At 32.1% G+C, this 25,946-nt stretch overlaps 2 protein-coding genes across 2 annotated transcripts in view; one reads left to right on the top strand and one right to left on the bottom strand.

The window, feature by feature from the left end:
- Nucleotides 1-19,849, top strand: part of LOC139511973 (uncharacterized) — a 31,943-nt gene extending 12,094 nt beyond the window's left edge. Inside the window, exons 2-16 of the mRNA XM_071299214.1 lie at nt 6,972-7,118; nt 7,714-8,219; nt 8,894-8,989; nt 9,953-10,061; nt 10,303-10,470; nt 10,850-10,945; nt 11,149-11,244; nt 11,993-12,085; nt 12,883-12,978; nt 13,916-14,011; nt 14,542-14,634; nt 15,600-15,695; nt 16,453-16,546; nt 17,694-17,810; nt 19,269-19,849. Coding sequence (XP_071155315.1) covers nt 6,972-7,118; nt 7,714-8,219; nt 8,894-8,989; nt 9,953-10,061; nt 10,303-10,470; nt 10,850-10,945; nt 11,149-11,244; nt 11,993-12,085; nt 12,883-12,978; nt 13,916-14,011; nt 14,542-14,634; nt 15,600-15,695; nt 16,453-16,546; nt 17,694-17,810; nt 19,269-19,326 — 1,961 coding nt within the window. The 3' untranslated portion in view covers nt 19,327-19,849. The remainder of the gene's footprint in view (nt 1-6,971; nt 7,119-7,713; nt 8,220-8,893; nt 8,990-9,952; nt 10,062-10,302; nt 10,471-10,849; nt 10,946-11,148; nt 11,245-11,992; nt 12,086-12,882; nt 12,979-13,915; nt 14,012-14,541; nt 14,635-15,599; nt 15,696-16,452; nt 16,547-17,693; nt 17,811-19,268) is intronic.
- Nucleotides 19,850-23,145: 3,296 nt separating this feature from the next.
- Nucleotides 23,146-25,661, bottom strand: LOC139511990 (uncharacterized). The gene is made up of 2 exons (XM_071299274.1): nt 25,364-25,661; nt 23,146-24,195 (listed from the first exon to the last, which is right to left on the bottom strand). The coding sequence occupies exons 1-2, from the start codon at nt 25,628-25,630 to the stop codon at nt 23,266-23,268; spliced, it is 1,197 nt and encodes a 398-aa protein (XP_071155375.1). The 5' UTR covers nt 25,631-25,661; the 3' UTR covers nt 23,146-23,265.
- Between the last annotated feature and the right edge of the window lie 285 nt (nt 25,662-25,946).

Raw genomic sequence — 25,946 nt, 5'->3', positions numbered from 1 at the left:
CAGGTAATGTCCCAAAATATAAATATCATAACGCGGACATATTTTCGGTTTTTCGTAATGCCTAATTTGCTACGTTTAATCCCTTCCCAGACTAGCTTATCACTAAATATTAATAATAGTTTAGTTCATGTAATATTACTCTTAATAATCTATCAGACGAATTTAATAAGATGGTGGTGTGAATTGGCGACAAAATTATGATTGAGAGAATGAAAGCGCTGCAAGCCAACGTATTACGTTAAAGGCCCACCCGTCAGTTGGTATCGTTATGAACGCATCATCGATCTTTTCGAATGGAGGCGAGAAAAGTCATAAGGATATATGATTTTCTTTTTATATAGGCTTACACAGCATGAATAAAACTCTTAAGTATACTTAAATATAATGGATTGTTTAGTGTTATTTTTTATGCGGTGATAAGAGTTAAATTGGAAAATGTATTAGCTTTTTGAAAAGATTTCTTTTGAATTAAATGACAATCTTATCAATTCAATAAAAATGTTGAAGATCTTCCGACAGTTTTCTCAATTGGTAAATATTTGAATGAGGACAAAAATTAATACAGTACTATTTAACGGTATTCAAACAATTTCAAAGGTTATCGATAAAATTGTTCTTTTTAGAAGTTTGTTTATCTACCGATAGCTTTCCTTGTTGAAATTACTTTTTAAAACACTTTATGTAACAGAAAGTAGAATTAAGTGCACACTTTAAAGACTGTCATACTGCACTCCGAACAATAACTCTAAACTGCATTAATTTCTTTTAAATAATAAGTTAACCAAAAGACATTATCGGAGTATATTAATGTACACTTACTGAAAAGAAATTTAAGTTTTCATTTACTTTGTTTCTTAAAAAAAAAGTTCAGATATTCAACCGTGTCTTTATTTCCCTTTGACGAGTTCGTTTCGAATTCACGCCGTACGGTTAAGCGTGAAGTGATGTGAACCCGAAACACATACGAACATGATACCCAAATAAAATAGTGATTTGGACTCTGGACTCTTGGTAAATGGTTGTCTTATTGGCAATTACACCACAATATATACACGATTAAGTTCGTTTCCTGTTAGTTTTTAAGGTAAATTTCGTTACTTTTAAAAAAAAAGTAAAATTCCAGCATCTTTTTTTCAAACTTGCCTCGCGTGAAAACAACTATTAGAAACTGAATCTTGTTGTACTATAATGTTGATTTCCCACGATAAAGATGTCATGAGTTTTCTTCAACTGACAAAAATGCACAATAACAATAGGATGAGTGTAGAATTTCTACATATTGAAACAAAACCCAGTACCCAACAGACCTCCAGTGACGAGTTTGTCAGGTTTAGAGTTAAATGTCGTTTACTTATTGACTCAGGTTTTTATTCAGTATTATTAAACTATCATATTAATGAGAGGGGCGTCATTAAGGGTTCTTATGTCAAAGCTATCATACAAAATAAATAACCGTATCATTTAGTAAGTACTAAATCAATCAACCTCAACTTTTCTTTTGAGGGGCAAAGAGAGTCTTGGTCTTGGTCTGAACATGATCATGACATCTACTGTCCACAAATCATATATAGGTGACAGAACAAGAGCAGGTGGAAGGTCGGGATGGTATGTTGTAGGGGATTATTTTTTCTCCAACTTTTCATGCCACATATCCAATTAAGTAAGACATCACGTGACTTTGGTGACATAGGAAAGCCGCCATTTTGTGTTGTATTAGCCTGATAGCCTAAAAAAGGAACGTATTAATGGTTGCATGTTATTTTTATTAACTTCTGTTCGTTAAATACAGTACCCCTCCCCACATCGCATTTCTTTCTTTGCGCATTTAATTTGTAGTATACGGAAACATTAAAAACATCTATCAACGAACTTTTAAACTAACCACATTGTATCGTTCCTCTTTGTCCTCTTAGAATGACTGATTCAAGTCCTTTACAAAGCTGAGACATTACTGCACAAATTGCTTACTTACATAATTCACAAGTTTAAGAGAAACCTTTCTTTCAAAATAATGCATAATATTCGTTATGAAAAGGTTTTGGAAATTTTTCTCGAAGTTCAACTGAATCATGATAGCTTCGCTAGCCTACGAAAGTTGTTGAACTTTCAGAACTCGTATAAATTAGGTCTCATGCTTCGCAAATGTACATTAATATTAATAATATTTTCCCGTTACAAAAGTCGCATTTTGTAATATTCAAATTTATATGAAATAAATGATAATAAGACATGGATGTTTGATAGCAGTTTTGCTCTTTGTCAGAAATTAAATAAGCATCTCAAATTTGTATCGCTATTAACATTTATAAATCGTTATCGGAGTCAAGAAGAGTTCTTTATCTCTTGAGGAATCTTAATTCTTTCTACCCGAGCAATATTTTACATCGTAAAAAATATTTTTAAAGAAATTTTCTTTAAAGGGTATTAATTTTCACTGCACTTTTTCCGCAAGTGTTCTATAATTGTAATTTATTAGAAGAGTATTTTCACTTGCACGTTGAATTTTATGTGAAATAAAATGTATGAAAACGATGAAATTTCGGAATAATTGCTGCAATTTAACATGTAAATAAATCAGGACGAGACGGTTGTTTGCACAAATTTAATTAAAATGATAAACAGAAATTTCAGTTTTAAATGATTTAGCCGTTTTGTCAATATTTAATGAAATAAAACAGGATGGCGGTGACGAATTGAAAATAAGAAAAAAAATAAATTAGTCAAATGTAGTCTAGGGTAAAGAATAAACAACATATAGAGGAAATGCCATATCTAAGTTAATGTTTTATGTAATTGGTTAATTGTAAAAGTGAAATATACAATCAAATCCACAATCAAGGTTATGGGAGGAGGTGTACTGTACTTAAATAGACCAGTCTTCAATAGTTCAAAAAGTAAAATCACAAACATACCAAACGCCGAGGAAAATTCAATACGGAAAGTCCTTAATCAAATGGCAAAATTATAAGCTCAAACACATTAAACGAATGGATAACAACTAGTATGAAATTCAAAACAGTGTAGCTGTGGCCATTGATTGACCCATCAAAATCATCCATTGACTGGGACAATTTACGTGAACGTTTGTCTGTAACAACCACTGTTCATGACGTACCTACGATAGACATTTAAACTGTGGGGTCACCAAAGGTTTCTTAACGCCTTTAATTAAAAAATAATTCGAAAAATTAATCAGGAATAAACTTTGTGTTTTGATTTATATAATTGATATAAATCAAAATATCGTGTTATTTCTGATTAATTTTTCGAATTACTTTATTTAGGTTTTGAGAACCTTTGGTGACCCCATAGTTTAAGTTTCTTTAAAAAGTACATAGTGAGCATTGGTCGTTACATACAAACGTTCACCTAAATTGTCCCAGTCAATGAATGATTTTAATGTGTCAATCAATGGCCACAGCTACACTGTTTTGAATTTCATACTATCATATTCCTGACTTGGTATAGGTATTTTCTTCTGTAGAAAATGGTGGATTAAACATGGTTTTATAGTTAGCGAAACCCCTCACTTATACGACAGTCGCATACAATTCCATTATATTGACAATTATGTGTGAACAAAACTAACAGACGTAATAGGTAATTAATGTAAAAAATTGGGGTATAGCAGTCAACATTGTGTATAATCTTAATCACTATAAAAACTAACAAATACGTAACACAATAGTAAAAATGACATTAACACAATGACGGGGTGTAACGTACAGAGCCACGTCATTTGTTACAAGAAACACAAAAAGGGACATAAACGCAAACAGTCTCTACAGAAATATGACTTTTATGTCTGTTACTTTACGATGATAAACAGTTGTTCAGTCTAATGTACGATCTTTTCTCATGTAATGAATTTACCTATTACATTGTAGTAAAAACCCGAAGCTAAAACAGATAATCTTCTTCACAAATTATATTTTATATAGAACATGTAGAATGTACCTTGAAAATGACGAAATACTTTTTATATAGAGGTATGGTATTCTATTCTTATTCTGTATGTCTTCGTTAATAGGGTCAAACCTATGACGAATCTTAGAAAATGTAAATATCAAAAGTGTCAAAATGTGGGGAAAAAAAACCTATACCATGCGTTGTATTTTGATAATTTTCGTGGATAGTGAAATCTAAAGCGTGGGTATCATAATAAAGCAATAGCTCATAGAACAACTTGTTAATTTAGAATTATTTAGTTAACAAAAAACTGCATTCAATATGTCGCTCTCAATGATAGCAAATTTATCAAACACGTCAGAAAATAAAACAAATGACGTTTCCTTTCTGTTTTTTTTTTTTTTTAATTACAGCAGTTAAATTCGGGATTGTTTTGTGTTAAAAGATAACAACCTTTAAATTGAAAATAGTTGAATGACAAAGATAGGATAAAACTTCATATGCAAAAGACAAAACATATTCATATTTCTAGGTAAAATTCAAGTATTTAAAACTGCACGTTGTTATGATATGGGTTTTCTAAGTTATATGATACACCAAAAGATAAATGAGAAATGAACGTTAAACATACATCAAAATTATATACATGTATACTATGTTTGTATGTGGGTAGATGTCATGAAATTATACCTCATTCCTATCAAAATCCGTATAAATGGTGTTGACTGATGAACTTAATCCCTTGGTACATTGTAGCGACGGAAAAGTACATAAGTTAAAACCTCATGTTTCTCTTATATTAAATTTTACTGCAATGAAACATAAAAACAATACATCCCTCTGTAATTTTTCTTTGCAAAACAAGTCATGAAAATCAAGAAATAATTCCAAGGCATCATCCTGATAGATGTTCAAGTCAATCAATATCACTGTGCTTAAACGGCTGTGGGTAACTTAAGTTGCCCACAGCCCAAGATGGCGGACTCTAAACTCGTTGATATTTAATTCATACAAAATGTACCTTTTGCGACGTTTTTCATGCAGAATGTAAATATTTATAGGATTATTGAATAAAGAAATGACTAACAATTACCATAAATTTGTTGATATAGAGTTCACTAAAGCGCAAAGTCAACTCTAAAAAATGCATAAGATGTCCGTAACTTTATAGGCCTTATCCTACAATATGACGTGCCGATCCATGTCAATCGACGAAGGCTTAATCCTACAATGTGGTCACGGTATCAATCAATGTCTGGCACATAAGTGTCAATTGACGATTGATTGATTGTTGGTTGCTTAACGTCCAGTGACAAATATTTCATGCATGTTTATGATGAGATAATTGACGAAGGCATATTCATACAATCGTATGTTGCAATCAGTGACATCAGTGACTTTTGACGGAGTCATAATCCTACAATGTGATGGTCTATCCAAATCCGTGTCAAATAATTTATACAATTACAAAATAAACTCTTAAAAACAATGATTGTCCTGACATAATGACTTATAAAAGTTAAAGAAAAAGTAGACATTTGAACTTACACTGAGTAATGAATTAATTAGAAACAGTAGACATTTAAACTTACACTGAGTAATGTATTAATTGATTATTCATCATGACATGATAGATCTCATATATTTTTATCAGATTAAGATTGTACCTAAATAACATGAATTGACACCCGTATTAAAGCACCCCATTGACATTCGGTATGGAAGGCGATTGTGGTTAGGTAAATAAGAAGTTATGGTGGCTATTAAAGAACACATATACTTATACATAGTTATGATAGTCGCATTTCGTGAAATAACTATTATTTTACAACTTTACATAATTTAAATTTTTCTCATTTTTAAGAATAAGGGTGTACATTTTCTTCTTTTTTCTTTTACATGAACTTTAAGTGATGATATTAACTGCATATTTATTTGAAAGACAAAGTAAAAACATAAAAGAGGGACGAAAGATACCAGAGGGTCAGTCAAACTCATAGATTGAAAATAAACTGACAACGATATGGCTAAAAATAAAAAGACAAACAGACAAATAATAGTACAGATTACACACCATAGAAAACCAAAGACTAAGCAGCATTAACACCACTAAAAAACTGGGGGTGATCTCAGGTGATATCAGGTGCTCACATAAGAGTTGTGATACGATCACCAATGAAACAAATATCCACCAGCGTCTGAGACCAAAGGACGAGGATTTTATTAATATTAAGTCAGCATAATTCTTCTGTTACTTCTTTTAAATATCAAAATATGCATCAGTTGATTTAAAAGAAAATATCTGCTCAGCTGGCATCGCATTTATTCGATACGTATGTAACTACCCTTGCATGAACCTAGCATGACACTCAGACCAATGCAAAGTTAATTCTTTTAAATGATGTACTATTATTTATATGAACTACATGATTAAAGTGCATTCTATTTTGACATTTTTAGTTCATTAAACTTAGTGATACAATAGATTGTGAACCAATGTTATGTACATCTTAAAAAAGTTCATAAAATTGTGTTTAGTTCGGTAGACCTAGATAGATAAAGTTAAAGTAAAGCTTTTCGCTTCAAAATATATAAAAATAGAAATAAAACTAATGAAATCGTCAAAATACTTAGTGCACATTACACATATGTTGTCCTTTTGTTAACATTAAAAACATTAAATTGACTAAAGAGTTGTTATGCTTCATGCCAGTCTGTTTAGCCATTTCAATTGAATTTTACAGTTTAGTCTTATGTTGTGTATGTTATACCACCGTCCCATGTTAAGTGGACTTCAGCGCCTACACACATGTTAAAACTCCGCCACATTTTTTATGTGCCTGTCCTAAATAAGGAGTCTGCAATTCTGTTTTTTTTTTCGTTGGTTACTGTCTGTCACATATATATATATACGATACGAGTTTTGCTCATTGTTGAAGGACATAAAATTACCTTTAGGTTTTGGTTACATCCATATCATTTGAACTTTAGTGGATAGTTGTCTCATCCTTAATGCTATCACATCGCCTTATTTTATATTGACTAAATTTATAATCTTCTAGGATGGAATGAATGGTCAGAGTGGTCATCCTGCAGTAAATCCTGTAACAATGGACAACAAGAGCGAAAACGAGCATGTTCAAAGAAAGAGAGCTCTTGTGATGGTACAAATGTGGATAAAAGGCAGTGCAATACTTTTCCATGTTCAGGTATTAAATTATCTAAAGACAGACTATAACCTTCATGCTCAATGTAACAATGAAATACATAAATCTATAATCAAACTGAAATCTGAAAAAAAAACCTGTCGACTGATTAAATAAACCTTGGTTATCGCATGCTTATCGCATACACAATTAAATTTTATTTCGTGAGTAATGAACTAATTTATATGTTGACATTAATGGCTTCCTTTTTCAGGAAATAAAGTTTGGCCCATAAAACCTAGAACCTCGTTGTGAAATAACTAAAAGTTGAATACAATCATTTTCAACATTACACAAAGTGTTTATAAATTCAATACCCTGATTTATATTTAACAAATATGAAGAGATAATTGGTATAATAATAGCGCAGCGTTACTTTAAGATTAAAAATGCTGAACAGATATATTCGCACAAAGCCGAACCAAAAAAAAAATCAGTCTTCGGGATGTTTGTCTCTTTGGCATATACCCCATTTCCATTTTCAATTTTATTTGTTTAAAGGATATAAAATATTTTGAGACAGAAAAATGCGCTCTGTATTATTGCATATATTCAGTATTTATACAGTTTTAATAATACTAATTCATTTATTTTACAGGGATAACAGATTTTTTGGAGATATTTGGAGTTTATAAACTACCTCTAGGAGTAACAATTGACTCAGAGCGGCATACCGCTTACAACATTACAACAATAGCTAATTTATACTCACCTCTCTCATCAGTATTTCATTTAGATTTTCCTAAAGATTTTTCCATTTTGTTTTATTTAAAAATTAATAAAGGATTATCAGGATATTTATTGACACTTAGTGATATCATGGGTAATCAAAAACTTGCTATAAAATATGGCGACCAAACACTTTTCCAGTATTCCGATCAAAATGATCTTCCGGGTGAGAAATCGCCATTATTCGACATTCCAATAGCTGATGGAAAATGGCACCAATTAGCTTTTAGTGTAAAAAGGAGACATATTACTTTATATTTCGACTGTGATAGTGTGTTTGAACAAAATCTCAGCAGATCAAAACATTCAAAATTAGGAAATAACCTAATGTTTGCGATAGGACCATATTTTGCCAGGCATGGCACACCATTTGAGGTAATATTACTTAAAATCATTTGTTTTTAAAAGTGAATTGTATTTTCATATAAGTTTGAATCGTGTTTTCGATCATTTCTGAAAGCTATTTTTATTTCATGACAAATAACTTTAAAAAAAAAAGGAGCATTTCGTCACTGCAATGAAGAGCAGCGATGAAAAGATGATATTCAATTTAAATGTTTATGTAATATTAGATTTATATACATTTCTTACCTACTAATGAATAATCTTCTACCCAAACATAATAATAGCTGTTTATGTAACGCCCAAAGAATCATATTCATTGTATATGTAGTAATAATAATAATAATAATAAATTCTTTATTTAAAGAGGGTAAACTCAGTTTGTTATAATAAACTAATCTTCCCTGAGGCCCCCTTAGCGCGGGAACACTGGTTGAAAACAAATACGAAATTAATCTTATTGATAGGCTCTGCAAATTGAGCACAATCAATCGAAGGGCGCAAAGTTGAACTGCCACCGGAAAATGAGTTTAGTTCGATAGGTGCAGAATTTTGCCTAGTAACAGACAACATATACGAGCCTACCGTAATTTGTATAATGGTGCGATATATAATTTGCCTTAAATTGCATGTACAATTGGTGTACATTCATTTGTTCGTTGCAAGATATAATTGTTTAAAGGAATGAATGTTTTGTTTTGTTTTAGGGTAATTTGGAGCAAGCACTTATCATTCCAGATCCAGAGGCAGCAAAGAAGCAATGTCACAACCAAAACAAATCAAAAGATGGTGTCTTTAATCAGGTATAATTCGATTAAAGGGATATACAGTTAACCCTGTTTTAATAGACCCCTTAAGGGAGAGCAAAAAAGTGGTTGTTAATCTCTGTTTTAATAGACAACTTAAGGGAGAGCAAAAAGGTGGTATTTGATTAGACACATGGTCTTTTATAATACAGGTTTAATCTATATAAAATGTACTACAAATGTATCTAAGATTGGTGGTCATATTTATAAAATGCAACTTGGTAAAAGGACAAGGAGACACATTCTGTTAAAAAAAGGGGGTACTCAAGACAACTATTTTTAACTTGATACTTTGTAAAATGAACCTCGTCATCTCTTGTCTTATGTCATTGTGTCTTCTTTTTTTATTTCTTTTCTTGTTATGTTGGATAATTTGGTATTGATAGCAGATTATAGTTTCTGTTTAATTTATTTATGACTTGTAAAGACTGAGGACAAGACTATGTAGAGCTTGTTATACAGTAAAGAAAAAACTCTATTGTTGAAGATTCAGTCTGTATGTTTCCCTCTAGATGTACTTTTTAATCATAGAGTTGCTGTCATTGGCAATTGCCCTACTTTCTTTTATTCACATTTCAACAATGGACTTAGCACGACTGTTCCGAGCGAACATCCATGTTACATTTCCAAAGATATGCAAATTTGCTGTAGGAAATTTGGTCCTTCGCCGAGTAGGATTTAAACAAATGCTTCTATTATAACGTGCCAACAAAAAGAGTTTTTCGCCACTCTGCCAAATAGGCTATATAATGTTAACTTTCGTTAGTGATGCAATTTCAGATCGGTTTGAATCAAAGTGGTGTACTGGAATATCTTATAGGAAAGATCCGACAAATATATATATATAATTATGTTGAACAGTTTCTTACATTTTTGGTGGACGAATCGATGTTATAGGATAACCAAAAGTGTTAGAAAAAAATTACATATTTCTTGATTTGTTCGCATATATACTTTCAGGAAAAGGCAATTAAGGACCAGGCAAACAAAGACGGAGACGATGATAATAAGACTAGGAGGAAAAGAAAAAGGAAAGACAAAGCTCTGAAAGACAAAACGAAAATTAAAGGTTATACTGTTGTTTCTTTTTTAAATTTGTATGTGATTTTGAATATCTTGTTATCAAGGTAAAAATAATTTTTCTTTATAAATGCTAGTCAAGCTACAAAATTCTATTTTTTTATATTCTGTTGAAACTGATTTTAATAGAGTACAGTGTTCTACAGAGGTAAAGTGTTTGTAACAGTTATATAATTGAAATAGTTTTAAAGATCCGTTGTTCAGACATATGAATTTATTTTCGTTAACAGATTTACCTGCTGACTGGTCGTCATGGTCTTCGTGCACAGTTACATGTGGAACTGGAACACAGTCAAGGTCACGTTACTGCAGAAACAACGAAATCGAGGTAGAAGAATGTCTTCCCGATCATTCCCAAGTTGTTCAGAATAGACTTTGCTACCTTGATAAATGTAAAGGTAAATATTCATTTATATTATGTCGCCTACAGTCTTTAAATGATTTAAGAACGCAACGGAAATAAAAAAGAAACAATAAATAGCAATGTAAAGAGTTTGAACTTGCAAATAATTAATTTAGCATGTTCGGGGCTACAGAAAGATACTTAGTTGTAATTTTCTGTTTCATTAAACTCAATGATTTATACATTAAACTGTTACAAATTAAAGTCTACAAGACCCTACGGCTGTCTTAACATGTTCATCTTTAAACAAAGATCAAATTGATTGGTAGGTCGTAATCTTCTAGTTAAAAAATATTTTTAATCATGCAACTCATGAAAAAACTTCCTACATCTCCCCATATTATTTTAAGTTTTATTGTTTTGTTTGATTTCAGAAGATTGTTTCCAGTCTTGTTTAAATGGAGGGAGTTGTAATACTAATGGTTCATGTGATTGTGTGACGGGATATATTGGAAAGAACTGTGAAAAAGGTATGTACTTATCTTTTTAATTTTCTGTTTGACAGTAAGGTAAAGGAATAAGGAATCAATGAAAATGCCATATAATTTTATTTCATTTTCCTTACAAGCATTATTTATGTGTCCACTATATAAATGAATTATAATTTGTTCTATCTTCTGAAAACCTGTCTACCGTCAGTATCGAATAACATTGTGTTTGACTCATTTTGCAGCTGCATGTGAGAAGATTTGTAGAAATGGAGGAAAGTGTCTGTCACCAGGTGTCTGCTTCTGTCCATCCGGATACTATGGACAATACTGTGAAAATGGTTGGTATTTGTGGTTTTTATGATAATTTATCTTTATGAAAAATATAAAATTAAAATGACCTTTCATTTGTGGATATCCGAAAGGCTGAGTAGGGAAAGAGGAATTGTCACGTTGCCTTATTTCGCCTGGCAATAAAAACAAGGGCTGTTAGTTATGTAAAATTTTACTGTTGTTGGAAAAAACGATAAAATAACAAAAATACCAAACTCCTAGGAAAATGCAAAACGGAAAGTCCGTAATCAAATGATAAAAGCAAAAGCTCAAACTCTTCAAACGAATGGCATATTTCTGAATTAGTGCAGGTTAAATCCCATGCCTCACGTATGATGAGTGTTACACCCTCTACATTCAGAAATCCTTACGTCATCTCTCTTTCAACTGGATCGACCAACTTGACATACAGTACAGTTCTTATTTGGTTTGTTCCTTATTTGTTCTACACATTAATACATAAGAATGAGATAGTTGAAAAGAATAATCTATTATCCTGAGAGAAAAAAAATCCACTATAAACTTAAAACAAATAAAAGACTAAACAAAAAAAGCATTGATTCCATAGTAATCAAAATGCACTTGTTTTGCATTTAATCATGATTCCCGATTAAGGTAGAGCACCTGAGATCAACCCAGGTTTAGTTTGAAAATCTTTTTGGTATCTTTTTCCTTTTGCCTTTTAGTAACAATTGACCTTAATAACTGCATTTTTTTCATGTATTAACACTAATATATAACATATCATATTTGTAGCAATTTGTAATCCACCATGTTTAAATGGTGGCCAATGCGAAAAACCTGGAATATGCAGTTGTCCCTCCGGGTTCTCCGAACCATTTTGTACTCGTAAGTAAAACGTGACAATTTACAAGTAAACAAAAATATATCTTCATTGATAGTCCATTCTAACCAAAAAGTGTTCGCACTATGTTAAATTAATGCAACAGTAGTATACCGGTGTTCAAAAGTCAAAAATCGATTGAGTGAAAACAAATTCGGATTACAAACTAAAACCGAGGGAAACACATCATCTATAAGAGAAAGCAAAGGAACAACAGAAACACTGAAGTGCAACACAAACAAACACTAACATCCATAGAAATGAACTATTTGATAATAACTACCATTTTCCTGACTTGTTATATGACATTTTAAGACAAAAATGGTTGGTTGAACCTGGTTTTGTGGCTATTCAAACCTCATGCTTATATGAAAATGTTAAAGAAATAAATCGCTAAAAAGACAATACTGCGTGACAGAAATACATCACAAACATACAGAAGAACTAACACTCGTCACAAACAAACGCACAAACAAATAACTTGTTGCCGAAGAACAACAGACATCTTCAGTCAAGGACAGTTAAATGATGCAATCACCCTATTTACAGCGTTGACGTTTTATTAAGATCATTAGATGTGTATACATTTTGAAAATTATAAAAGTCACTTATAATTCTGTAACATGTGTAAAGGATATATACTTTTTTCGGCGATTTTTAAAAGTAATCGTCAGCATGGTGTTATATATTAATCACACATTAGCTTTGTTACACTACATACCTTTTAAATTACACTTGATTCATTTGCAATAAATATTTATACAAAAATTTTGCTTTAATGTCTATTTCATATATATTACAGCATCGTGTGACATCACATGCCATAATGGAGGAAAGTGCATCCGTCACAACACGTGTAAATGTAAACGAGGATATACTGGAAATGATTGTTCTCAACGTAAGTGAAACAGTTTTGATGGCAAATACTCATTTTTGCTTTTAATTTATTTCGTCTTCTATGGTAATTTTAACACAAGGAAGTCACGCCCCCTTATTTTCAAATATCTATTGATAGTTAAACATACCAACCTGTAGAAAAGAAGTCAAATTATTTATATTTGTAAAATAACTGTATACAATATTTCCAAAATCTTTATTTTGAGAACATGGCACAATCCCTAAAAAAAGGTATAGGATTTAATTCTCTCCATTCCGAAAACACGTGTTTGCGAATTTATACATCCCGTACGTCGATCTTCAACAAGAAATTTATTACCGGATGGCAGACTTCCAGAGAAAATATTTTTGTCGGCTAACTAAATATAAAGGGAGTCTATCGACGTTAAGTACAAGTCCCACAAGACATGGTGGAAAGCAGACAAAAGAAAAAAAAGACAAAACACTCATATGAACTCGAGTAGGAGAAAGAAAATCGATCGCTTCCTTGTTTACAGCAACTCTTTATGGAAGAAATCATAATATGATACCAATTTCCAAGAATATGGTATCAAAATGGATAATACTCCATATGCAGCCGCGGCTGAAATGTTTCTACTCAGAAATGCAAAGTTTACAATTGGAAAACTGAAATCGTCAATATAGTGGTAATCTTTAGTTAGCAAACGACCATCCTGGTCAATTTGTAGACGAAAGATATGAAGCAGTCTATGCTTTCTAGGTATCCTTTATTTCAAATTATATGAGATAGATGAAAAGCAAGCAAAAGGAAACTATGTCCTAAGTCTTATAACGAAGTAGACACACATGGACAAAATGACTGACGTTAAATGCTGTTGAGTCTTATCAGATTATTATTTAAAAGTTTTTTTTTTGTTTTTTTTTTTGCTACATTTACGTTTTCAAATGATCATTTAGTGACGATTTTGTGTTTATAGCTGTATGTAGAAAAGGATGTCAGAATGGAGGGAAATGTGTTTCTAAGAACAAATGTTCATGTCCTCAGGGATTTCGTGGAAGAAGATGTCATAAAGGTATGTATACTAAAACAGATTGCAATTACAAAAAACTTCTACATGCTGATGAAAAGTGACGTAGTATATACATAAATTAAATTAATCAAGACTTACAAACATAATTTCTATAAACCAAAACAAATATTCCAAAGATTTTTTTTATGATTTTTTTTATGATTTACGGCTATGTTTCAAAACTTAAGAGTTTGAATTTGAACACCGCTTTGCTTTTCCCTAATCAAACAATATTTTTGTCTTATTACAAAATGGGAAAACAATTGCTCATCACTATCACTTTACTACAAATTGTACAAAGACAAAATTTGAAGCAAATACATTAGTCCCTCTGCATCATATTGCTCATTGGGTTTTTAAGTATTTATGTATCTTTTGCTTTCAATTTCAAAATTATCGTCCCATTACGTTTTTAGCGTTTCTGAAGTTCAAGAAAAGAGTAGCAAATATATATAATATTATTTTCATTTTGGAAAAACTACCATTTTAAGTCGAGAATTTAGAAAAATATATATATTATTTATTATTTATAGCTATATGCAGACCAAAATGCAAGCATGGTTCCTGTATTTTGCCTGATACATGTAAATGTAATCGAGGATACTTTGGTAAAAAATGTGAAGATTGTAAGTAATTTTCTATCAGAATTATTTTATTCAACAAGAGTCTCAAATATAATGAACAAATACCGTATAACTTGACACAGCACATCATGCTCCCAATTTATTTTGTACTTATGCACTTTACTGTATAAAAAAAAGAGAAAGCTACCAAAAGAAAGAAATAAGTTTTGTTTATAAATATTGATTTTTGTCTTCATAGGGAGCGCTAAAATCCTAAAATTAGGAAGGCAGAAAGTGTTGGTTTCACAGAATAACCAACTCAAAAGTTAAATCGCAAAAATTCTTCGAGGAAAATTCAAAAAGGAAAGTCCCTTGTCAAATGGAAAAATCTAAAGCTAAAACATATCGAACGAATGGGTAACAACTGTCATATTCCTGACTTGGTACAGACATTTTCTTATGTAGAAAATGATTTCTTAACATTTTATTTGTATTTAAATCTGCTTCTCACAAGTTAGTGCTTCGGAATGGCAAGGACTTGTCATGATTTGTCGCACACATTCTCGTTTGATGTGTTACCTGATCCTGGTACCTTTGATAACTATAGTGTTACATTTACTGAAAAAATGATAATTCGAACTCCTTGAGGCAGAGTTGAACGTAACCGGTTTGGATCATACATACAGATGGTTTTATCTTGATTAAATCGATATCCAGACATTCTAATAATCTTCTCCTCTCCAATATTTTGACTTTGGAAGTTCTAAATGACGGTTCTAATCAGCATAGTACTTTAATATTCTGACTTCAATAAGAAAATTATGTATGTTAAATTACATCTTCGTTCATTTAATTCAGTAAGTTATGTATGTTAAATTACATCTTCGTTCATTTAATTCAGTAAGTTATGTATGATATCATATCTGTTCACATTTTCAACAACTTTACTTTCAAATGTTCCTTTGGTATGATCATTCTATATAGATATTTAATAATCATTCCTTATAACTCTTATTACTTGCTTACAGTCAAATGCAAGAGGACCTGTAAAAATGGAGGATCCTGCTATGGTCCTAATAAATGCAAATGTCAACAAGGATACTCAGGAAAATGGTGTCATATTGGTAAGTAATTTGTTCATCATTCAGATACAATGTGTCTCATTTCCTTCTTAAAGCGTTCTGATTGAACTACGTGGTAATATATTTTTGCTGATTCATACAAACTTAAAAGCTTTTGATATGATACATTTTGAAACCGTAAATTTTACTTTTTTTTGTGACAAAAAAGAAATGTGATGTAAAATTGACACCCAACAGACATGACAGAGATGATATGCTTCTTATTTATTACGCCAGACGCTCAACACAGATAAAATAAGAACTTGACGACACTGAAAGATGCTCTTGTTAGTTTTTAGTACAACATTTTATTAATGAAAACTTATTCTACAGGCAATGTGATTCAGATGTTATGTAGAATTAAACTTAAAAACTAACTTTACATGTGTATGGATTCTAAGCTACAACTGCCAAAATATTTCTTTAGTTTGGGGTAATATTCTGAATAAACTCATCATAGAGACAAGTATTGAACAATTTTGTTGCTGAAATTGCTCATATTCTGACAATAATTCCATTTTCTCTTTTCCAAATTAGACGGTATTATGAGTAGATATTTCAAAGACCATTAATCACTTTTCCTGTCGGTTGAAATAAGGAATATAAAGATTTATGGGAATATATTAATTTCTTCATGCATTTGTATCATTTGTTTTTTGTTCATATGCAAAATGTTTTATGTAATTTTTATCTCTTATCATTAGATATATCATGTAATAAAACTACAACATAGTATTAAATCTTGGTTTTATAATTGTAGGTCGATGTGAACAACCTTGCATGAACGGAGGCAAATGCAGAAAGGACAAATGTCGGTGTCCGAAGGGTTATAGAGGAAGAAGATGTGAAATTAGGTAAAATTTAGTTTCTGTAGAAGTCGTGGGCGAAAGTATTGATTATGTTGAAGGCCATATAGTGATATCCAATTATGTATTAATTATCGTTCATTAATATCCTGTCCATAAATTCCTTCAATGTTCTTATTAATTTGCTTTACATTTAAATAAGTCTGCGCGCCGTAGACTATTGACCGTTGACCTGAGATACGTGCACCAAGAATTGCATGTTCACTACATTGATATCTGTTCTATTTGAAAAAAGGCTAGTTCAAGCCTATCTGTGTTACCGCTGGTTATAATGGTTTAATATGTTCTTGTATTGCTGTCTTATAATAACAAAAATGAAAACAACAAGTTATAAATTCCCCATCATGATTCAGTTGAAATATCTTATTTCTTTTTAAGTTTTGGCATGAAGTTGGTCGTTTTCAGCTAACGAAAAATAAAAACTTCATTTGTTTATACCAATTAAGCTCAGTTATATAAATTCGATGTTTAAAAATCGTTTTGTATTTGTCCATCATAGTGTGTTTTATGAAATGAAGAGGTTATACTTTAATAAAATATGGTTTTATCTTATTATAAAGTGAATACCAATATTCCAACAGTATATGCTTTGGGATTATAAGATTTAGTTACTTATTGATACGCCTGCATTACATAACTGCACAAAGTTTATTTCTTTATTATTCAGAAAAAAATAACGTGCTAAATATCTCAAATTGTTCAGTTTCCTAAATACGAATCTTAAATGTATTTATTTTAATTAAAAAAAAACAAGAAACATTATAATCATAAGTAATAAACGTCATTCTGTCATATAAATTATACCTGGTATCTTTGATGACTTTTTATTACGTGCATTTTTTTCTTCTTTATGGAACATGCATGTATTGATAGTCAGGTTTGTGAAAATCTTAAGATTAGACAAAGTATTTACAAAATTTACAAAAATGTATGTTTTATTTGTAGATGCATACATTAACATTGCAATCCTAGAAATTACATTACACTTGAAATTACACTCCCTTTTCTTCCTAAATGATTACACAAAATTCCAATCGTTTTTTTAACTCCATTTTACAAATCATAAAAATGCACAATATTCGTACTGCTGTTTCTTTAAAATTTAAAAACAAGTCTTCTTTATTTTTTCTTTTAGAAATTGCAAATATGAGAAACATAATATGCCATATCAACAGACGTATAAAACACTTGTCCGTGAAGAATATACAACGGAGTGTGGAACATGGAGATGGAAAACTTGTGTAAAAACCAGGTAATTCACTAGTTCGTCAACGGTAGAGAGTGAATATACACATAAACACATAAACAGGTCTATTCCTAGATCTTTTTTTATTCGAGCGTCAGTGGTGAGTCTTTTGTAGACGAAAAGCGCGTCTGGCGCAAATATAAATTTAAATCCTGGTATCTATGATGAGTTTATTTGAAACTGTTATCATGACAGTTTTTATTGAATTTATATTCTGCGTCAGAAGATGAGGCTACTACGTATTAACTTTTTATTCAATTTCTATTAGTTATCTTTTTTCTTGTTTTGCATTGTTCGTTTCCTTTACCTTAATTATTTTGGTAGCTTGTTTTGGTTGTTTCAATCATTGGCGACATGTTTTCGCTTAAATTTTGAGATTCCATTAGAGTCGCCTGATCTGTAATTTAACCGATTGTGCCTTTGTTACTGATTGTGAAATTGTGACTATATGAATTTGCATGCAAAGCAGGATACCCTTACCCTGTTGAGACACGGTCTCGCTTCATAAGAAATTCATGCAATTCCATATTTTTTTAGTATAACATTGATATGTGTCTCTAATTCATCTGAAAACAGGTAAACTTCTTTCTCCTTAATTAAATCTAAAGAATGTGTCGTTGTTAAACTTGTCTGACCTTGGGGTACCAGCACAGCATAATAACAAAAATCAGTCGAAAGGAGCTTCACTCATCAGACTGACAGATAACACAAAAACAACTGACAAAAAGGCTGAATACACAAATCTCATATGATTAATGGTTACTGAAAACTAGTTCAAGACATTAACCACCAATGAATAATTCCTATCAATCAATACTTGTTCTATTGATTTAGCAAAACGACGTCAAAAACAGTGAAACATGTCTCTGTATGTATATACTTGTATTTAGTTTAAACATATTTATTTATAGTTGACTGGGAAACAAGTTTTGCAACTTATATAAATCCCTTTCCACTTTGCGGGTGCGAGTACTGCGGCATTCGCCTGCTCTTTTTCAAAATCTAGAAGGGTGTCTTTAACGTACAAGAGATAGGGCTCTCTCGTAATACGGGTCAGCCATTTATCGTCCCCTCTCGATGGACTATCATCGTTTCCTCAAGACCATACTCGCAAATGGTGTCAACTTGTATTTAGTTGCCACCTTTATAACACAGCGCTTGAACTTTTTACATTCGCAACATACTTATCTGTTTAATTCCAATAACACACAATGACAGAAAGAAACGTTAATATCTAGCAAGAGCAGAGGTTGTCGACTAAGTTGACGGGTGTCACATGTGGAGCAGGATATGCTTACCCTTCCGGAGCACCTGAGATCAGCCTTAGTTTTAAGTGGGGTCCCTCTGGTATCTTTCGTCCCTCTTTTTGTATAGAAATAATGTATATCTGTGAAATGAAAAGTTCTTTCCCAACCACAGTTCATCTATTCATACTTGTTAAATGTATTCATTTTATCCTTGTAGATTGAGATACGAGTTGGTGACTAAAACGATGTACCGGACAGCATACAGATGCGTATAACTTGTATATGAATTCATATAGTTGCCAAACGTTCCAACAAAGAAAACAGTCATCAACTGTCCTCCATGAAGATGATCCATGGTACAGATGGTACTGTGACTAAGGAGGATGAGTCGCTTCAATGATTACAACAGTTTGTTCGTATGTGAAAACATGTATCACGAACAGAAAATATAAACTGGACACTGGGCATCAATCATAATTTATTCTTTTTAATATTTAACATATCATTCTACATCATTGTATAGGACATGTCTTGTACATTATATGTAAATAAGCAAAAAAAGAAGGGCATCAATTGCTAGAAATGTCTTTAATTTGATTTATGATAAAAATGTATATCGAGATCTAGGTACGTGTTTGTTTATGTCCGTTATTTACGAATTCTTTCTTTTATGAAGAAAGGGAGATAACTTAAATTTCCTCTTTTACAGGTGCAGTATAATACTCAACATTTTGAATATATGATATATACTTTGACATTGTTTTTGTTATTTTTTCAATAAAACTCATTAAAATATGATATTGCATACACTTGTTTTAGCTAATAAAGGTAGGTCTGAATCTACTTTTTTACTTGCAACATGTCTGAAAGAATTTACATGACTAAAATTCTAAACAAGCGTTTTCTTTCAAAAGACATTAAAGCAGTGTATGCTTTTCTAATCCACTTACTCAAGGAATCAGTAATGGGGTACTTATTTTCATAACCTGTATAGATTAATTTCAAATGTAGACTTAAAAGGTCTAAATCAATTTATGAGATTTAAACATTGGTAAACTATTGTTGCCTTAATTTAACCTAATGTTACACCTGAGTGTGGTTTTTGTTGTTGTTGTATGTTTGTTTGAATTGTTGTTTGTACCTTTCTTCGTTTTTATTTTTGATGTCTGTTATTATTAGTCTTCTACTGTCCCTATTCACCTTTTTCTACACCATGACCATAAATATTCCGTCTTTCTCAGCGTCACTGATGATTCAATTGTGGACAAAACGAGCGTTTACTGAAAATTTTTTACAAACCTTGTATCTGTGATTACCCCGATTTTGTTTTTTGTCCATGGATTTATGAGTTTTGAACAGCGGGATACTAGTGTTGCCTTTATTTATTCCTTATCTTGGAATTAACTGAAACAAGCAGCTTGTTTTGAACGAAATAGTGCGGTCTCCAGCTGTGTCACTCATTTGTGGACCCTTAAAAAGTTCTACCGTCACAATTTGCAAATATTTAGAAATTTATACACAATCTATAATATTAAATATCGACTGTGTCATCTTATTAAACCGTTCTAGTTCTACCAAAATATGAATTGTTTTAAGATGGTTACTAATTGTGTATCACTAACGATACAACCTACATTTTAGCTCGGAGTATTTACATCTTATTAGCTGCTGTGAACCGTGCTTCTTTTCTTAATATTTTACTTAAAATTTACTCAAACATTGATCTGTGACAAACATGAGGTTTTCAGTTTTCCTATTGTCAACTTCCCATTTCGTAGTCTCACGTTCACTCTCTCCTGTCGCACCGTGCTTGCATATTTCATTTGATATATTACTCGCACGTATGTTCCAATTTTACAGAAATAATAGTAAAAAAAAATGTTTTTTAGCAACCATCCTGAAACAGGAAGAACAACCCACATTTGCACATTAAAACCTTGTGAATTGATTGAGGTAAACAGAGACTACTAGTATATGCCTCAACTCACGAGAGGAATATTTTCGTGCGCTATGTTGTGTCATGTGTACTATTATTTGTCTGTTTGTCTTTTTCATTTTTAGCCATGGCGTAGTCAGTCTATTTTTGATCTATGAGTTTGACGGTCCACTGTCCATCTGGTATCTGTTGTCCCTCTCTTTTAGACACCAGTTTATTCGTATGATTTGTAAACATATCCAACTGTGTCCTATTCCGTAATATGAGGAATAAGTTGGTACCAAAAAGGCTATCCATAGAATCCTTTCCAACTAAAAATGCGCTGGCGTTTGCAATTTTCATGTTTAGCTTTGATATTGTTTAAACCTTCAATTTCACATATTGAGCCGTGCTATTGAATTGAAGCAAAAAATGAAAAACAACAAGTGAAACTGCGAGCTACTGCTCACTGATGATACCCCCGCCGCAAGTGGATAATATTAATAGTGTAAAATCATACAAGTGTTCGGTAAACAGGAAGTAGTCGAGTGATGAATCTGAAAACGCATCACACGGTATAGCTGACTTATATAAATCCTGAACCCAAATTTCAGAAATCCTTGTATGGTAGTTTCTGAAAAAAATGTGACGAAAATTTTCAACTTGGCTATCATGTGTAAAATCATACAAGTGTTCGGTAAACAGGAAGTTGTCAAGTGATGAATCTGAAAACGCATCACACGGTATAGCTGACTTATATAAGTCCTGAAACCAAATTTCAGAAATCCTTGTATTGTAGTTCCTGAGAAAAATGTGACGAAAATTTTCAACTTGGCTATCATGTGTAAAATCAGACAAGTGTTCGGTAAACAGGAAGTTGTCAAGTGATGAATCTGAAAATGCATCACACAGTATGGCTGACATATATAAATGTCGATACCAAATTACAGAAAGGGTGGATGTGTAGTTCCTGAGAAAAATGTGACGAAAGTTTCATGGGACGGACTGACTGACGGACTGACTGACGGACTGACTGACGGACGGACGGACTGACAGACAGAGGTAAAACAGTATACCCCCCCCTTTTTTAAAGCGGGGGTATAATAAGAAGAATTGCACTAGTGTTAAATCAATTCATGAGAAACTCAATTTGTAATGGAGATTATGATTATCAAAGGCCTTCATGAAAACACTAACTAAAAAGCGATTTTCGGCTATGTTCGGGCGTTTGCAATTTGATCATCAGCTACGATATTGTTAGAACCTTGAATTACACATATTAAGCTGTGCTCCGGAATTGAAGCCAAATTTGGAAAATATTAACAAAAACTTCAATTTGTACTGAAGAGTTGTCAGGAACCAGAAAAATCATTAAATAGTACCACCCCCTTTAGGTTAGGCACTTTAAATTGGTGACAAACACATTTTGCTGTGTTCAAAATTGATTTACGAAGACTGAAAATATGTAGGCTACTGCAACCATGTATTTATTTTCCTCACATGATTCCTATCGATATTCAAGATAAACGACAACAAATTCTTTCATTAGATTTTCAGAAATATAAATCATTCATTTATTGAAATTCAAAACCCTCAATTTTGAAATTTTAAATGGGTATTTTTTTTTAAAACCTTGTATTTTAAAAAGATTTTATTCTACTAAAATCTGCTTCAAATCATGTTCAACAGCATTAAAAAAAAACCGATAAAACGGTAACCATAAACTAGGTTCACTTTATATTTCGCAGTAAACCTTGTCCGTTGGCTTCTGAAATTCAAAGCGATAGAATTTATAAAGATGTTTACGGTGAAAATAGCTGCGATGGCAGTTACAGATAACTATTGATAGCTTAGCTTAACCTAGTGTGTATGCAACATCCCTGAAGACTGACAAGTGTTGTCCCCTGACATGATATCTACTCTATATCCATCCGATATAAGTCCTACTTGTCAGTCTATGCATATCTGGCAATGTGGTGTTGTCAAATGGTGCACAAAGCGTATCTTTCAATCTGTTTACTTCTTTTTCGCTTTCAATCAATAAATAGTTTTAAAGATTGTATTGTCATTTTCTATTTAATTGAAAAGGCATGTTCGAGCATGTCGATTTGAAATACATATTGATATATTGTTTAATTAATTGTTGTAATCCTTAAATAAGAAATATTATACACTGGCATGTCGTGTGATCACGGTACGAAAATATAAGTATAAATGTAGAATTTTAGAATATAGGTTATACTTGCAAATATCAAGAAACAAAAGCGTCATCTGAACAAAATCTATAGATATCACTACTTCATTTCTGAAACACATCTTCTTTTCTGTATATCACCACTGATTCTCCAAAATTGTTGGCAACGAGTAAGTTTTTTCTCTCATTATCGTAAAAAACTGCATACGGATTATTGACACCATCTTGTTTTGTGAGCACCAATCGGTGATGTCTTCCGGTCGGACTGATCATATGGATACTCTCTGAAGCTTTGCTGCCTTCGTGGCTTATAATACTGGAGCTAGGAGACTGAACGCCAACTTCATAAACAAATCCTTCGTCATCCACTGTTGTTCCTAATGGGTGTTCGATACTTAATGTCGTAAAAGTTTTTACTAAACGTCTGCGTATGTTACAACTTATAATCTGATTGGATCCACATGAATTACAATATACATGACCGTCGTGACCAATGAAAAGATAACCATCACCTCGAACTTCTGGTATAACTGCATACACGTCGCCATTCATATCCATAGCCTTTATTCCAGTTTTCCCGCAATTAAGAATAAGGTGCTCCGGAGTAAACACTAAACCAAAACAAGTGATGACAATCTCTCGGAAGATTTGTCGTTTGAAAATATCAACCATTATCACTTTTCCATTATCATATAGAGAGATTGCTGCTGTGTCATCGGGAGCTATTGCCAGGCAATATGGTTTGCCTGGAAGTCGAAATTCGTTTTGTTTAATACCCTCGATTTCAGAACTCAGTATTCGGTTATTGTTGCCATCTATCATGACCACGTGTTCATTGCTTAGAACTTTTAGATCTTTGATTACAGATGTTTTGTCACCCTTGAGAATTTCAATTGTACGAAAATACTTAAATATTACCGAATCCATCTTGGCTTTCATATCGATATCATTAGAACTAAAATCAATCGGATCTGATTCAGAAGGAGTTTTTTCTGTTGTTGGATCTTCTGGTTGAGTGTTATTCTTTTTAATTTTCTATTATAAAAAAAATAATGCTTTGTTAAAAATAGTATGCAATTTTATATATTTATATGGTAAGACATTATGAGGGTATGTTTGTTGTTTGTTTGTATGTAGCTTGTTTTTTTTGGTCGGTTGGTTTTCATTAAACTTTTCAAGTTTAAATAATAATATCATCAGATTAGAGAATAGTAGATTTTAAAATATTCACCAAAGATGGTTGAGTGCGCCAAACGCACATTTCGTTTAAAAAGACTCATTACTGACGCTCGACTTAAAAAGTTAAAACAGGCCAAATAAAGTATGAAGTTCGAGAGCATTGATGAGCCAAAACTCCGAACAGTTTTGCCAAATACACCTATGAAAATCTACTCCTAGGGTAGAACCTTATTAAATCATACATGTGATCATTTTCTTTATATAAATAAGGCCGTTAGTTTTCTCGTTTGAATTGTTTTACATTGTCTTATCGGGGCATTTTATAGCTGACTATGCGGTATGGGCTTTGCTCATTGTTGAAGGCCGTATGGTGACCTATAGTTGTTAATGTCTGTGTCATTTTGGTCTCTTATGGACAGATGTCTCATTGGCAATCATACCACATCTTCTTTTTTTATATACCAATGATATTTTATGGCAGCACAGAAGTGCTTTTTACAGGGATGGTGATATCCTCAGGAATGAAACTACCAACAACAGTGGAATCGACTAAGTTATTGTAAAAAAATCATCAAAGAGACCAGGCTCACACAATTGTGTACACCAGACGCGCATTTTACCTACATAAGACTCGGCAATGACGCTTGATTCAAATTATTAAATGGCAAAATGAAGTGCGAGGTGAAGAGAATTAAGGTCCTATTATTTCGAAAGTTTTTTTTCCAAACACAGCTAAGGTATTAATAATAAACCCATGCATTCCTATGATATGATTGCACAAATATCGAATATTGTACACACAATTTAATAAAGGTAAATGATAAAAATATTTGATATGCATAGCAAAGTGGGAGAGCACGATTTTAAGAGTCTAAAGGAGTAAGCAACAATTTAGGAACTTTCTATCTGATTAATACTTTAAACATGCTGAAATATCATTTGGCTTGTCGTTATTTATAGTAGGCAAGGATTTAGAGCTTGAACAATAAAATCCTGCCGGTTTGATATAAAAAAAAATAAGTACCTGTTTCTGCTGATGTTCCTTAATTTGCATTTTCTCCATCTTTTGTGTTAATTGTCCAGTAGTTATCTTTGCTTGAAATGCTCTCATGCTGATGACGTGGTGATACCGCGTTAGTTTCAGTGAATCGTGGTGTTTGTGACAGTTACTACACAAACCCACCTGGCATTCTGTACACCAAGCTGTCGCAACTATCTTTTTCTTCTGGTCTGCGCATGGTTGGCATTTGTGTCGTTTTATGACATTCCTAATTATTTGTTTTCCAGCCATGTTCTTCAAATCTGAAATTTAATCTGTGAAATGATATAAAAGCTGATTTTCATGTTTATAATTTATTTATATTTTTACACTCAGCATGCGCAATTTGCTTTTACCAACAAACAGCTAAAAGCTAAATACAAAAGCGAATAGTGCACACAGAGAGGTATTTTAGCTGATTTGTGGGATCATTTGTTTATATTCAGACGTTTCTACATATATAGTGTAAGAGGTTTTGCTCTTGATTGGAAAGCTATAACTGATTTGTTGTTGTTCCATTGTTTTGTCGAGCGGAGAATATGTTATGTATGTCAGTAAAAACGAGTTC

This window comes from Mytilus edulis, chromosome 2, assembly GCF_963676685.1.
Source record: "Mytilus edulis chromosome 2, xbMytEdul2.2, whole genome shotgun sequence".
NCBI classification, from domain to species: Eukaryota; Metazoa; Mollusca; class Bivalvia; order Mytilida; family Mytilidae; genus Mytilus; species Mytilus edulis.
The sequence above is the reverse complement of the archived record's forward strand: the minus strand, read 5'-3'. Positions and strand labels throughout refer to the sequence as shown.

Coding starts and splice junctions, on each gene's coding strand:
- LOC139511990 (XM_071299274.1), bottom strand. CDS start 25,630: ATGGCTGGAAAACAAATAATTAGGAATGTCATAAAACGACACAAATGC. Junction 24,196..25,363: donor AGGAACATCAGCAGAAACAG/GTACTTATTTTT, acceptor TTTTTATAATAG/AAAATTAAAAAGAATAACAC.